The sequence below is a fragment of the Phodopus roborovskii genome, unplaced genomic scaffold (genome assembly GCF_943737965.1).
Source record: "Phodopus roborovskii unplaced genomic scaffold, PHOROB, whole genome shotgun sequence".
In the NCBI taxonomy this organism is placed as follows: domain Eukaryota; kingdom Metazoa; phylum Chordata; class Mammalia; order Rodentia; family Cricetidae; genus Phodopus; species Phodopus roborovskii.
In genome coordinates, this window is record NW_026126618.1 from 5409019 (window position 1) to 5424070 (window position 15052).

General features: G+C 43.6%; 1 protein-coding gene across 2 annotated transcripts in view; it reads left to right on the forward strand.

Moving 5' to 3' along the window:
* The first annotated feature begins 841 nt into the window (after positions 1–841).
* Positions 842–15052, forward strand: part of Nr2c1 (nuclear receptor subfamily 2 group C member 1) — a 46854-nt gene continuing 32643 nt past the window's right edge. Inside the window, exons 1-4 of one of the 2 annotated variants that reach the window (XM_051206309.1) lie at positions 842–894; positions 9731–9804; positions 13300–13494; positions 14546–14624. In XM_051206309.1, the coding sequence (XP_051062266.1) occupies positions 9751–9804; positions 13300–13494; positions 14546–14624 (328 nt within the window). In that variant the 5' untranslated portion in view covers positions 842–894; positions 9731–9750. Of the gene's footprint in view, positions 895–1301; positions 1322–9730; positions 9805–13299; positions 13495–14545; positions 14625–15052 lie in introns of those variants that run through there. The other variant, XM_051206310.1, reaches the window with a different exon arrangement.

Below are 15052 nucleotides of genomic sequence, written 5' to 3' on the forward strand. Positions count from 1 at the left end.
GGTCTTTTAGCGGACCCAGGTTCAGTTCCCAACACCCATATGGCCATTCACAACTATCTGTAACTTCAGATCCAGAAGATTTTATGGCCTTTTCCGGCACCAGGCACACTTGTGATGCACAGGCATACGGTGCAAGTAAAACACCCATATAAATAAACATAAAAAAAGAGAAATCCTACAGCACTGGAGACCAAGACTCGCGGGAGGATCGCGAGTTAAAAGACCAGTCTGGGTTTCCAACAGATCCTGTCTCAAAAGACTTTTTCGTATTCCTTTAAGATTTTTACTTGAAGTGTAGGGTGTTTGGCCTGCACGTATATTCGTGCACCAGAAGAGGGCACCAAATCCAATGGAATCGGAGTTACAGAAAGTTGTGAAGGTCCGGTGGGTGCTGGCAATCAAAGCAAGTTCTCTGGTGTAGCAACAAGTACTCTTAACCATCGAGTCGTTCCCCAGCCCTCGGTTGTCGTGGATTTCTAATCATGCATGTTTGGGTATGTGCACACGGCTTGCAAGTGGCCTCGGAGGCCCGGGCGCCAGAGTTGCAGATCTTAAGAACTTGATGCTCCCCTGGCAGGACATCTGACCGACACGTGGCGGCGGCGGCGGCGGCGGTCTCCCTCCACACCTGCAGGGGGCAATCGACTTCCAGAACCGCCGCTGGACTCCGGGGCCCTCGGCTTCACCCAGGGAACGTCACCGCCGCTGGCCGCTTCTCCACCGCGCTGACGCGCAGGCGCCGAGCGCACCGCGCACCGCCGAGCCGAGGGAGGGGTCACGAACTCTGACCCCCACCCCCAAATCCACCGACCCAGAAAGCGCCCCTGCCCCCCCCCCCGGGCTCGGGGCCCCGCGCCTCAGCTCTCTGCAGCCCAGCGGCCGCCGCGGCGGGAGGGGTAAGTCGGCTGCGGGACGGCCCAACCGCCGAGCGCCGCGGCCCGGGGGCCCGAGCGTCGGGGTCGCCCGGTCCCCCGAGTGCCGGGCGGCAGCGGCCGCGCCCGAAGCTGCGGAGCCCGGGCCGGGGACGGTGACCTTTCACCCGCGGGGAGCGCTTCCGTCTCGGCGCCGCTTCCTCCGCCCCGGGGCTGCGCGCGTGGTGGGTGCTGGGCAGGGAGCGGCGGGCCCGGGGCTGCTGCACGGCGCCCTCCGCCCGCACCGGGGGGACGAGCAGCCGCCGCCGCGCTGCCCCGGGAGCAGAGGTGGCCCGCCCGCCGGGTCCCGTGCGCTCCGGGTCCCAGGAGCCCTTTTGTTAAGAGCCCTGCCTGCCTCCAGTTCCTGCAGATGGCATCCCGAGTATTGCCAGGTTGTCCCTTAGCCTTCAGTAAGTAGGTCAGCCAGGGTTGGAAAGGACAAAAAGAAAAAAAAAAAAATTAAAAAAGGCGTGAAGTGAAATCTTTTCAGGGCTGTTCCCACCCTCTGGAAGTTATAAGTACGCCTCAGACTTTGAAGGAGGGGTTTTGTTTGTTTGTTTGTGTGTGGGGGTGTGTTTTACACAGGATCTGCTTGTTTACCCGGTTGGGTAATTGTTTTTAAAATTTTGTGTTCACTTTGGTAAATTTGGAAAGAGGTATTGATCAGTTCTATTCAAACTGCAAAGATGAAAATCGTTTGGGGAGGGTGTTTTAGGAGTGGTAAGTTTGGGAGACAAAAATTCAAGTAAATGAGGGAAGATCCCAGGTACGTGAGAAACATGGGAATTTGTTGTGGACCATTTAATACTGATGACAACACGCTGGACAAACATGCTGGATGACCCATAGGTGCCAGGCTGGTGAAGCACCCCTGTAATCCCAATCCCCTGAAGGCTAGGATCCAGGCTAAAGATCAGCTGGAGTATTATGCCAGACTGGTTTAGAAACTATGTATCCAAACCTCAAAAGACCTGTAGAAGATAAAGGAAAGGTAGTATGTCCTTTGTATCAATCTGTCCAGTAACCTTTGGCTGTGCGTCTTGAACCTTTGGATACAATGTAATTTCTCCAGTTGAGGTCATTCCAGAGGCCTGTGGTCGAAGGGTGGTGATAACCAAAGTTCATTTGTCCAGCTCATTCTGTACTGCTTCCCGGGTCTGGTTTCAAACTCCTAACTCTTGTTTCAAAAGCTGTTTTAAAGTTGTTGTCATTGTCATTAATGAAGATAAGTATGTCAGTTACCAAAACAAAAACACACATGGTACCAATAAATGTAACTGGTTTCGTAATTCTGTGTGACAGTTGAAAGGTTTTGAAGGGGACAAATCCATGGCAACAAACCCTAAATATCTACTGTGGTGTGATGAAGTGTGTAATTCCTATACCAGTGATAGCCAAGGCAAGCATCATACAGCAAGTAGCACTACAAGATCCTCTGTGCTCTCACACACACATACACACTTTTGAAACCATTTCTAGAAAAATATGTCTCTGTTCAAAACTTTGAGGAATTAACAGAAATCTGTTCTTGAATCTCACTCAACTCTTCCTGTACCCGATATACACTGGATCGTTCAGAAATAGTATGTACAATGGAATTTGAACTGGGTCTCAGAGGTGAAATAGGAAATTGAAATGGGGTATTGAGGATGTTGCTTTCCATGGTTTCTGTTCAACGTGATAACCTGCTAAAACTTTATCTCAGGGAACCCTGAGTAGGAAATTTCTTGGATTGACTTGGTGCTTTGTAACCCTCTTGACGTTTAACATTAGAGTATGAAGCAGTATGAACTTGTGATTTTTCTGGGGAGGGGAAGCTCCATCAGATTTTCAGAAAAGAATTAATTTATGTGTATGGGTGTTTTGCCTGGATGTCTGTATAAGGGTGTGCAGTGCCCTCAGGGGCCAGAAGAGTTGTCAGATCTTCTGGAACTGGGAGGGTGGAGGAATTGAACTTAGGTCTTTTGAAGGGCAGGCGCTCTTAACCCTTGAGCAATATTTTTCCTGCTTGAGGTTATTTTTATTTATAAAATCATCTCTACTGTAAATGTCTCTAAAGAACCAGTTCTCATCCTGTTTCTTTCATGTTAGCTTTTCTAGTAAAACTTTGAACTTTATCTTTTAGCATAAATATATTCCAGTTACTTCCTTGAAGCAACATGTTTAAATAATTGATTTAAAAAAAAAAATCTGTCAAGTAACTGTTTTGAGAGCTACAAATCATTATTAAAAAAATGAAGCAAGTCAGATTTATGCTCCATCAAAGACATAAATAACTTCATGGTGCAATTTCAGTGACCTTTGACCTTGACCATTTTGAGATCATCTTGGCACACATCGGAGCTCTGTAAGTAGACCCGTTTGCCAGTATTGGAAAGGAAGACAAAAGTACAGCTCTTTAACCAACAGTACTGCCAAGCACACTGATTCCGTGCCTTTTGGCTACAGGTGCCTCCTGGTGGGTCATTCATCTAGTAAAGGCACATTTGCTTCTGCAGACCTTAAGGTCTGCTACGAGCCAACTTGCTCCCCTACAGTTTCTCCAATAGCATCTCTGCAGAAACGTATTAAGACCTTTTAGCCATGAACTTTCATGTGAGGAAAAAAAAAAAAAAATCCACTGGTGTCAAGATCACAGTGCCCTTCCACAGGGCAGCAAAACAGTTTTTCAAATATGCTTCCTTCCTAAATATATCTTAAAGTAACTACTATCCCGTGTTAGAAATACTGGCTATATCATCTAGCTGAATTACATACCAACTTTGACTTCCCTTAAACCTGGTAATAAACTGCTGGCATTGGTCACGTTAAATCTGAAAATTATGTTGGAAAGACCACCTTTCAGTAAAGAAATTGTGCATTTCATTACTACCTCTGTTCCTGTAGAGGGCCCTGACTCAACTCTTTTCCCATGAGCCACTGCTAATAACATTTTAGTGGTCACACGTACACACACCGTTTTTACAAGAGTCTCTGTAGGATACAAATAAATGCTTTTTCACTGACAGCAACAACTCAGAGCTTTTGACTCCCTTCATCTGAAGAATTTTAAACGTTTAAATTATTCTTTTGGTTTATTGCAGTGTTGCATACTTTTATACTTTCTTGTTCTCTGCAGCCACATCCTCACTGAAAATCAATCTGGCAGTTTATTTTTCACATCATCATGATTATTAAAAATAAATCCATATTGCAAAGATGATTTGACTTTTCCCCCCATGTCAATTTGGGTATTTTACAACCTGGCTGGGAAGAATTAGACAGTTATCTGTAACTGAAAAACAATTGTGTCCTAAAATACAAATAAATATGCTTATAATTTAAAAATAAATGCTAGCTATAGTTTATCGATTTATACTTGTGATTAAATTTTTTAAATGCTGTTTATAGCTTGGTGGTGGTGGCACTCACCTTTAAACCCAGCACTTGGGAGGCAGAGGCAGGTGGATCTCTTAGTTTGAGACCAGCCTGTTCTACAGAGTGAGTTCCAGGATAGCCAGGATTATGAAGAGAAACCTTGTCTCAAAAAACGAACAAACAAACAAACAAAAAAAACCCAAAAAACAAAACCAAAATAATACAAATAATTTTTTAAAATTTAAAGATAAAAACATAGGGAGGTAGGGAAAAATTGGGAGAGGGGAAAAACATGATCAGAAATTGTATTAGCCAAGCATGGTAGTACATGTCTTCAATTCCAGCATGTGGAAGCACAGGCAAGGGACCTCTGCGTTTGAGACCAGCCTGATCTACAAATTGAGCTCCAGGAACAGCCAGGGCCATACACAGAGACATTCTGTCTTGAAATACCAATAAACCAATGTGTGTGTGTACATATATAATTGTTTTTGAGGGGAATGAACATAGTGCAAGTGTCCATGGAGACCAGAAAGAAGGTGTCAGATCTCTGGAGCCAGAGTTACAGGTAGTTGTGAGTTCCCTGACAGGGTGCTGGGATCCTGGTCTGCTGCAAGAACAGTATGTGGAGGTAACTGCTGAACCATCTTCTCCAGAACCCACAATAGCGGGCTTTAAACATCATGCTATAATTCATACAATCCAAAAATGTATTTGTCTTCTTTTTCTATTGCTGTGACAAACCTCCATGATCAAGGCAATTTATAAAAGAAGTTATTTAGCACACCTTTAATCCTAGCACTCAGGAGGCAGAGATAGGCGGATCTCGGAGTTCGAGGCCAGCCTGGACTACACAGAGAAACTCTGTCTTGGAAACAAAAACCGCATTTAATTTGGGGGTTCATGATGCCAGAAGGCTAAAATCCATGACCTTCCTGATGGCATGGGGCTGGGGTAGTAACAGTTTACATGCTGAAACAGACAGCGACCAGAAGGCAGAGAGCGCCAGCATGCATGAGGGCTAACTGGAGATTGCGTGGGCTTTTGAAACCTCAAAACCCATCTCAGGGACACACCTCCTCCTGCAAGGCCGTATCTGCTGATCTTTCCTAAAGAATTCTACCAACCAGAAACAAAGTATTCAAACATAAGAGCCTATGGGGCCATTCTTCAAACTACCCCAGAACTAATTTGACAATTAGATGCTGAAGAAAGATGGCAGGAATTTTTTTTTATAATAATCACCAGTGATTACATAATTGTTTTATGTAATTAAGCGGCTATGTTTCTGTAGGAACAGGAGAGTTTGTCTCAGGGAAAGAAACTTCAGAACACCCAGAAGTCTGAGCTGAGGTGTTTTGGGCAGAGTTCATGGTGTCACAGGTCAAGAAAACATGCTCAGCACAAAATGCACACATGCTTGTTTAAAACAAAGGCCTCAGCGAGAGGCTCCGTACAACTCAGGTAGCCCTGTGCTGCCAGCACTGCCTTGGGTTTACTGTGTATTTCATTCAGGGTTAATTTTTGGTCATTACACTCTTAGAAACCTTTTACAGTTAGCAGCTCTGTGGTGGCTCCTGTGGTGAGCCTTGCATGATCTTGTATGGGATAGAGACCCATAGTTTAAGAAACTTGAGGGGTTTTTATTAATTCAACCATTTCTAAGGGAAGGATGAAGAGAGAGGCCCGGGGATTGTACGAGAAATCGAGGCTAGGAATGAAGGGAGCACCCTTACACTTTTGAAATGTAATTTAATCTAATCTGTATGGGTATTGTGCCTGCATGTATGTCTGTGTTCCATGCTCATGCGCCGGGACTACAGAGACAGAAGAGGGTGTCAGATCCTCTGCCACTGGGGTTACAGACAGTTGTGAGGCACCAGGCGGGTGCTACTGAGACTCAAACCCAGGGCCTCCGGAAGAGCAGCTGTAACTCTTAATCACTGAGTCTTCTCTCCAGCTCTGACCCTCCAGCTTCTCGTTTTCTCCCTCAGGCTAATGGAAATATATAATCCTTCAATGACTAATGTGGTTGTCTCTTCTGTGAGGTCTTGCTAAGTCTTCCTTTAGCTCTGTCCTTCCGTGTCCTCTCCCTCACATGGCATTTGTCCATCCTGCCAACTTAAATGGAAAACTTACTGCCTGCTAAAGACCATCAGCCACGGGTGTATTTTCACTTACGTCTACTCTTTAACTTCTCAAGAGAGATGGTGTTGATGCTCTTATTTCCGAAGAAGCCACCTCAAATTAACAATAAGGATATTGTACAATAAACTGTGCATTCAGTAGTTATTACAGTGGGGATTAGAACTCTGAATTCTAGCTCTCTGTAACAGGGTGACCATGAACTTGAAACTCTGACTCGCCTCAAGTGTGGAAAGTAAACAGTTCAATGTTTTTTTGCTGTACGGTGGCTCATTACTTCTCTGGGAAGGTAGAACAGTTTAAGCCATCAGCAGTCTGTAGAATATGTTAGCACTTGCCTGTAATCCCAGTACTTAGATAGAAGCAGGAGACTCAGGAGTTCACAGTCATCCTCAGCTACATAGCAAGTTTAAAGCCAGCCAGGGCTGCCTGGGACCCTACCTTTAAAAATAAGTCTGGAGAGAAGCCTCTGCAGTTAAGAGCTCTGGCCGCTTCCCCAGGGGACCCAAGTTCAGTTCCTAGCAGGCAGATCAATGCTGCCTGTAACTCCATCTTCAATGTATGTGACACTTTCTGGCCTCTGCTGGCATCTTCATTCCCATGCACATGCCTAGTACATGCACATAATAAAAAACAAAAAATGTAAAGAAGAAAAATGCCTGTTTTGTCTCATTCTCTCTGCAGTCTTGAGCACATATATTGATCAGTGATTGTGTGACATTCAGAGTGAAGGGAAAGGCCATTGTCAGGGATGGGGAACCATGGTAAAACTGCAAGAATTAGGGTCTGAACAGCTATAATGTAAAGTTTAACAAACGGCAGCCCAAATCTCATAGGTAAAAGCCAGACTGTGATGACTATTGAGAAGATAGGTAATAGTAAATCTGTTTGTTTGATCTTTTGCAAAACAGTAAAGTGGGGCCTGGAGAGGTGGCTTGCAGGCAGAGACAGGGGCTTGCTGCCCGTTAGCTTAGCCAAGAAAATGTGAGCCCAGCTTCAAGGAGGGACCCCTCTTCAAAGGAATAGACAGAGTGGCGGTGGAGGACACACGTGTCCTCTTTCTGGCCCCCACACACAGTCACGCACAAATGAAGCTTTAAAAGATTGTTTTTGAAGTTGCATTTAAATGAGTCTTATTGGAGGTCAAGACACTTGAAGAGAAGATGGTTATAATTTGACTGTACTCAAGGACAAGACAGGGACATCGCTTCATGTAAACTTCAGTAGGTGGTAGCATTGAAACAGAACTTACCAAAAGACAATAACAATCATTCGAAGTTGAACTTCAAAGGGGGGAGTTCTTGTTTTGTGTTTCTGGGAATTGAGCTCAGCCTCTTCTGGCATTCTACTATGGAATTCTCTCCAATGTAGTCATGTTTACATGAAGAAAGGAATTATGGCGTAGAAAGATTTTGAAGGGCTGTGGTGGTACACACCTTTAATCTCGGCAGAGAGAGGCTGGTGGATCTCTGTGAGTTTAAAGCCAACCTATCCTACAGTCCTAGTTACAGGACAGCTAGGGCTGTCACACAGAGAAACCCTGTCCCAAATCCACCCCTCCTTCCAAAAGAAAGCCTTCTCAGTGGCACAAAGGAAAGTAAACAGCTTTGTTGAGGGGCCTAGAACACTGGCAGTGTCCTGGTGGCATCTATGTTATTTGTTATAGTCTGGGCTTTCCAGCCCTGGGCTTCGTACTGTGTTTACAGTACTAAACATGGATTCCCTCCTGTGATTAAAAAAAGACCTCAAGTCATAGCAGAGAGCAGCTGGTTACCACCATTAACAGACTTGACATTGTTGTATGTCCCAGTGGGGGAAGAGAGATTTTAATTGCCTACACCTGAGTAAGGCAACACTCTCCCAGCAGCCTGCACAACACTTTCTAGCACCTCCAAGCAGGGAAGAAGCTTCCAGCCCAGTTCTAGCCTGATTTCTCTTATGTCCTGATTCGGAGTCTGGTGTCTTCTGCAGTAGGGTCTCACCATCCAGTTCTCATGGACAACCAACAGCAGTGGCAATCGCCTGTATTGTCTCTGGGCTTCAGAGACCTCCCTGATGAGTAATAGCAGCTCCCAGGAGGCAGCCTACTCCAGGCAGCGGGATTCCCATATGTGACTTGTAGGGGACGCTTTATGTACGCACACCGATAGAATGGCTTTTCAAAACTTATGTCAGAGTATACAAAAGCAGAATAGTTACTCGAACCCTCAGCATGCACCTTCATCAGCTGACAATGTGTCCAACATTGCTAGTACACAGACTATGTTTTGTCCAACCCAAAGGTTCTCACCCTGTGGGTCACAGCCCTTTGAAGGGGTCACATATCAGGTACCCTAAATATCAAATACTTACATTACAACTCGTAACAATTACATTATGACTCGTAACAGCAACAAAATTACAGTTATGAAGTGGCAACAATATAATTTTATGGTTAGGGGTCACCACAACATGAGAAGCTGTATCAAAGGGTCATAGCATCTAGTCCCTGTCTGGCCTGGTGGTGATACATTGTTCATGATCTAATAAAGCCACTGGGGATCAAAATGCAAAGCCAGCCACAGCTGTAGAGGTCAGGCAACGATGACACACCTTCTCTCCCAGCAGCCATACTAGCTAGCCATACAGACCAGGCAGCGGTGGCACACACCTTTTTAATCTCAGGAGACAGGCTGATGTATCTCTGTGAGTTCAAGGCCACCCAGGGCTACATGGGAATGAATCAGTCTAAAAGAATAACAGAGCTCACGCCTTTAATCCCAGCACTAGGATTGCATAAAAGGAAGAAGCAAAGAGTCCCATGTGAGATTTAGTTTCCAGACAGGAGAGCATTTGCCTCTGGGATTGCATGGAGAGAGAGCGTTTGCCTCTAAAGATTTGTGGATAGCATTTGTCTCTGAGGATTTGTGGGGACAGGATTGCCATTTCAGCTTGGTAGAGGTAAGAGCTACTTTGCTTTTCATCTTCAATTTAAACCCCAATACCTGTCTCTGGATTTATATAATTTGTGCTACATGACCACACAATCTTTTTTGAGACAGGGTTTTTCTGTAGCTTTGGAGCCTGTCCTGGAATTCGCTCTGTAGACCAGGCTGACCTCAAACTCACAGAGATCTGCCTGCCTCTGCCTCCTGAGTGCTGGGATTAAAGGCGTGCGCCACCAACGCCCAGCACTACCCCACAATCTTAACTGGATTATTTTTTTAAAAATCTTAGGCAACATATAATTTCGCTATAATTTTTTCTGTAAATATTTATGTGTATGATTGTAAAAATGTTTTGTGTGTGTGTTTTTTTTTCCTTTTTCATCTTTGACAGATATTTTAACAATTAGATCATGGCGACCATAGAAGAAATTGCACATCAAATTATTGAACAACAGATGGGTGAGGTATGTCTAGTTTACAGTTCATTTGCTGAACTACCAAACTTTCCTTCTTTATGCTAAATGTCTGTATTAGGTTTTGAAAGTTCCAGGTGAATGCAGCTTTCAGATAGCTTTTCTATGAGGTGAGAAATAGTAAGTCCTTGGATTGTATATACAGTGTTGTGGAACACACTTATACAAAATGTTTATAACAAAAAACAAATAAAAAGCTAATTAAGAGCTGGAGTGGGAGGGGATCTAATCAAAGAATGTTTGGGGATTAGGAAATCTTAAATGACTATGTTCTATTTTTATTTATTTTTTGCAAAAAGCTTTGATGTGGCATATGTTTTGTGATATATTACTCTCATAGATACTGTTAATTTTGACTCTTCAGTCTGAACTATTTTGACCATGTCTGACATGGTTATTTTTGAAGTGATTAAAAATGTTGGGGCATGTCAGGCCTTAGAAGCAAGCACAACACTACCTCTTCTTAGTGACCTGCTTTAAAATAGCACCCAATGAAAACCAGTCTCAGGGACCAGGGAGATGGCTCATCCAGACGGAGGCACTTGCCATTAGGCCTAATGACAGAGCTCGATCCCCAGAACCTGTGTGACAAGAAAAAAAAAATAATAATAATAAGATAACAACTCTCTCACTCCAGATGCATGCTATAGAGTGCATGTGTGTACACACACACACACACATACACACACACACACACACATGAACTCATGCAAATAAATGTAAAAAACTTAAAATAATAAAAATAATCAGACCACTGGGCGGCGGTGGTGGTACATGCATGCCTTTAATCCCAGCACTTGGGAGGCAGAGGCAGGTGGATCTCTGTGTGTTCGAGGCCAGCCTGGTGTACAAACCAACAAAGAGAAACCCTGTCTAGAAAAACTCAAAAAACAAACAAACATAATCAGGCTCCATACAAATCTTCAGTATAATGCAGGGTGATTGGTTAAGATCTGATAATGATAACCAGACCTTTGAGATGGCTTAGCATGTAGGGGTAGTTTCTGAGCAAACCTGGAAACATGAGTTCAAACCCTGGGCCCATAGAAAGGTGGAAGGAAAGGAAACAGCTCCACAGGGTTGTCCTCTGACCTACACACACACACACTCGCACTCACACACACTCACACTCATGCCGACACACTATTAATAGGTTGATAATAACTAGCATGGGACAGTTGGTGTTAAAAACACAAACAAATATCCCCACAGTTCAATCAAGTTGTATAATAACCATACTACAATATGGTTGACAAGACTCAACTAACTTATTTTTTGTTTTGTTTGTTTGTTCTGTTTTTGGAGACAGGGTTTCTCTGAATTTTGGAGTCTGTCGTGGAACTCACTCTGTAGACCAGGCTAGCCTTGAACTCATAGAGATCACGAGTTCTGGGATTAAAGGTGTTTGCCACCACCACCTGGCATATAAGTGAATCTTATAATAGTAATGTGGTGTTGAAATAAAAATTAAATCTTCCTTGGGTTATTAGTTCCTATAAAAATAATGACTTGTCAGGCTATTGGCAATGTGCCTATAATCCCAGAACTCGGGAGGGAGAGGCAGGAAGATCACACGTTCAAGGCCAGAGTAGGTATAAGTATTGGTGGACAAGATGATTCATTTTAAGAAAAAAATGAGAACGTTTATGACTTCATAAGACATAAGACAAAATACTCATCTCTTTAAAGCTCTCCCTCCCTGCTCTAGGTTCTCCGTTTGTACGTAGTATTACTCCTGACCCCACACTGCAGCTGGCTTTTGCAAAGCTACTTGTCATGGTCTGGTGTGGTATCAATGAACAGTTTCCACAATTCAACATCCTCTTAAAATATTCTATTACTTTCTACACTGTCTGTGTGATTCCCTCCTTCCTTTCTGTCTTCCGGTCTTCCTGTCTTTTTCCTCCCTCCCTCCCTCCCTCCCTCCTTCTCTCCCTTCTTCCTCCCCATTTCCCCTCTCTTTCTTTTCTGTTTGGTTTTTCGAGATAGGGTCTCTGTAGCTCTAGCTGTCATGGAACTCGACCAGGCTGGCCTTGAACTCACAGAGATCGGCCTACCTCTGCCTCCCAAGTAATGGGCTTGAAGACATGAGCCATCAACGCCCAGCTGAATAAAGGATTTTTAATTATCTTGGAAATTTTATCATGCCTCCCCCCCCCCCCACTTCCCATTTCTTCATTTTATTCCAGAATATGGCCCGAGGCCTCAGGAGCTTCCTTCTGCAGGTGTTCACCAGACCCTCTGATCTCTCCCAGCAGTCGTCTGCTTTACAGACAGGCTGTCATGAATACAAATGAAAGGCTTCCAGGCCTGGCCTCGGGCAGGGGTTGTGGGGAGCCCAAGCATGTGTCTGTGAGTCTAGATATGGCAAGCCATGTCCTTCTGCCACCAGAGCCTCTTCCATAAGATCATTCAGCTTTACCCGGCAGGCATTCCAGCCCATGAGAAACTTGCCGAAGTCCCATGTGAGAATGGCATTTTTGGCATGTCCCTCCTGGCATGGGCCACTTCTACAGCTGATGGGGGTCTTTTCCATCTCGTTGAACTTGACATGTATGTCTAGTTTGACACGAGAGCTGACTCCAGATTCATAGCGTGTAGAGGGGTCCTGAGACCTGTTGCTGTTCTCCATAGAAGGCCAAGTTTATTACCTTTCCTTTTAGTTATTCTGTTACACTGTAGTAAATACCCTTTTACCGATTTAATGTTTCAACCCACTGACAGATCATGCATATCCCTAATTCTCTCTCTTTTTTTTTTTTACATTTTTCCTAATTCGATTTTCTAAAACCTACGTGAACATTAGACAGCCATACAATTATTTTTATTGTTTCATTGCTACTTCATAGCTGAAATATTGCTACTATTAAGAATCATAATATAAATATTTTTGTAGACAGAGGCTTGCCAAAGCTGTGGTGACCCACAGGGTGACAACTGCTGAGTGAATAGTAGTAGAAGAAAGAAATCAAAATAGTGGTAATCAAAATCAGATAAGCTTGCTACTGCACATTATTGATTTATTTACTTCCTTACTTTTTTTTTTTTTTTTTTTTTTTTTTTTTTTTTTTGAGACAGGGTTTCTCAGTATTGCTTTAGCTGTCCCCGGAACTCACGATGTATGTAGACCAGGCTGGCCTGAAACACAGAGATCTACCTGCCTCTGCCTCCCAAGTGTGGGGATTAAAGGCATGTACTGCCACCACCCAGCTGTACTTTTAATACATTTCACACATGATTCTATCAGAATTTCATTAGGAATGTTGCCATTTAAAAAGTATGTAACTCGCTTTTCTAGCTTTGTCTTGAGAGTAAAATTGATTTCTTAAAGGAAGACAAAAGCCAGGTATGGTAGCAGATCCCTAGTACTTGGGAGACTGAGGCAATGGGTTGTGAGTTCAAGGCCAGTCTGACCACATAGCCAGACCTGTCTCAAAAGCAAAAAAAAAAACATGGTTGATTATTAATGTGCCATGGTTGTGTCAGATTGTTACAGAACAGCAGACGGAACAGAAAATCCAGATTCTGACCGCACTCGACCATAGCACACAGGGCAAACAGTTCATTCTGGCAAACTCTGAGGGCTCCACCCCAGGAAAAGTGTTCCTCACCACCCCAGATGCTGCAGGTGTCAACCAGCTGTTCTTTGCAACTCCTGACCTGTCCTCACCACATCTCCAGGTAAATGACAGTAAACAACGTCTGTTGTCTTACACAGGGAAACAACTAGGAAGAGATTAATAGACAAGTAAATCTGAAAGGAGAAGCTACACCTCCTTGCCAGCATCTAATAGCTATGCCTAATGATGAGCTCTTTATACAATATATAGACTCAGTCGCTTACCTAAGGCCTCCTCACCTCGCCTCAGCAATGGCCAGTTATGTGGCATAATTATTACTAATAATTGATAACATTTTTATGCTGCCACTTTGAAGTTTGGAGGCAGCAGTGCTTATTTGTTTAACACAGGGTCTCATTGTGTCCCCTAGCCTGGGGTGACCGGGGTGTACCGTCATGTGGTTTCATTCCATGCTCTGCCGCCATTTCCTTTGGAAAGGTTCTGAGCTGTCAAAGACAATGCCATGAAAGAAATTAGACATATTTCTATGTGAATACTTTTACACATGAATAATATTAATGTGTATGGCTTACGTTTAAAAATACTCATGTGTTTTTGTGTTGAACTTTATTTTTAAAGAATTCATTTACTTTAAATGTATGTGTGTACCTGAATATGTGTGTGTGCAACGTGTCAGCAGGTGCCAGTGGAGGTCAGAGGAAGGCCTCACTTCCCGGAACTAGACGTACAAATTGGTTGTGAACTACCTGACGTGGGTGCTGGGAACAAACCCATGTCCCCTGCGAGAGCACCCACCCAGTGCTGAGAGAGTTTCACTATGTAGCCCTGGCTAGACCGGACTGGACTGGAATTCACAAAGATCTGCCTTCCCTCCCCACCCCTCCTCACAGTACTAGGCTCAAAGGCGCCTGACATCAGGGCCTGCTCGTTTGGGTTTCTGGATGGACTTGTGGGAACTGTGGAACAAGGAAAGATACTTATAGTTTTTGCCTTGTGTGTGACAGAAGACTCGCTTAAGTGCCCTGTCCATAGCCGTAGTTCTTAGCTGAAGAGTAACTTCTGTCTACATGAGGAGGGACTCTGATTTTGTGTTCTACTGTTGGACAGCATGAAGCTGCTGCTGCTCAATGACCGTTTTCTTCTTTTAAAAGCTCTTTACAGAAAACTCTCCTGACCAGGGACCAAATAAGGTTTTTGATCTTTGTGTAGTGTGTGGAGACAAAGCGTCAGGTATGGTTAAAAATAATTCTGTATATGTTATACTGTTAAAGTAATTGCTCCTCGACTATGTTCCCTCTACAATTAAAAAATAAATACAAGACTGTGTTTTGTGTTTTATCGTTGTGGCCTATGGGACTTTACCTTTCTCTCTCTCTCTCTCTCTCTCTCTCTGCTTTTTTTCATTGTCATTTCATTTGATTTGTAATGGCATAGAATATTTGTTTTGGAAGTAAACATACACAAAAAAAGTTTTAAATGTAAAAATTAAATTTGCCAAAGGAATCAGCAGAAAATGAATTGTGGTCTTTAATAATACATTTTGTGGGTAATTTACTTGAATATACTTCCCCAAATCCTGTTTTAGGGATTCAGAGTAAATTGAATTGCTGAAGTAGGAGATTCATTGGTCAACCTTTGGTTTAGTTATTTTTCCCTTC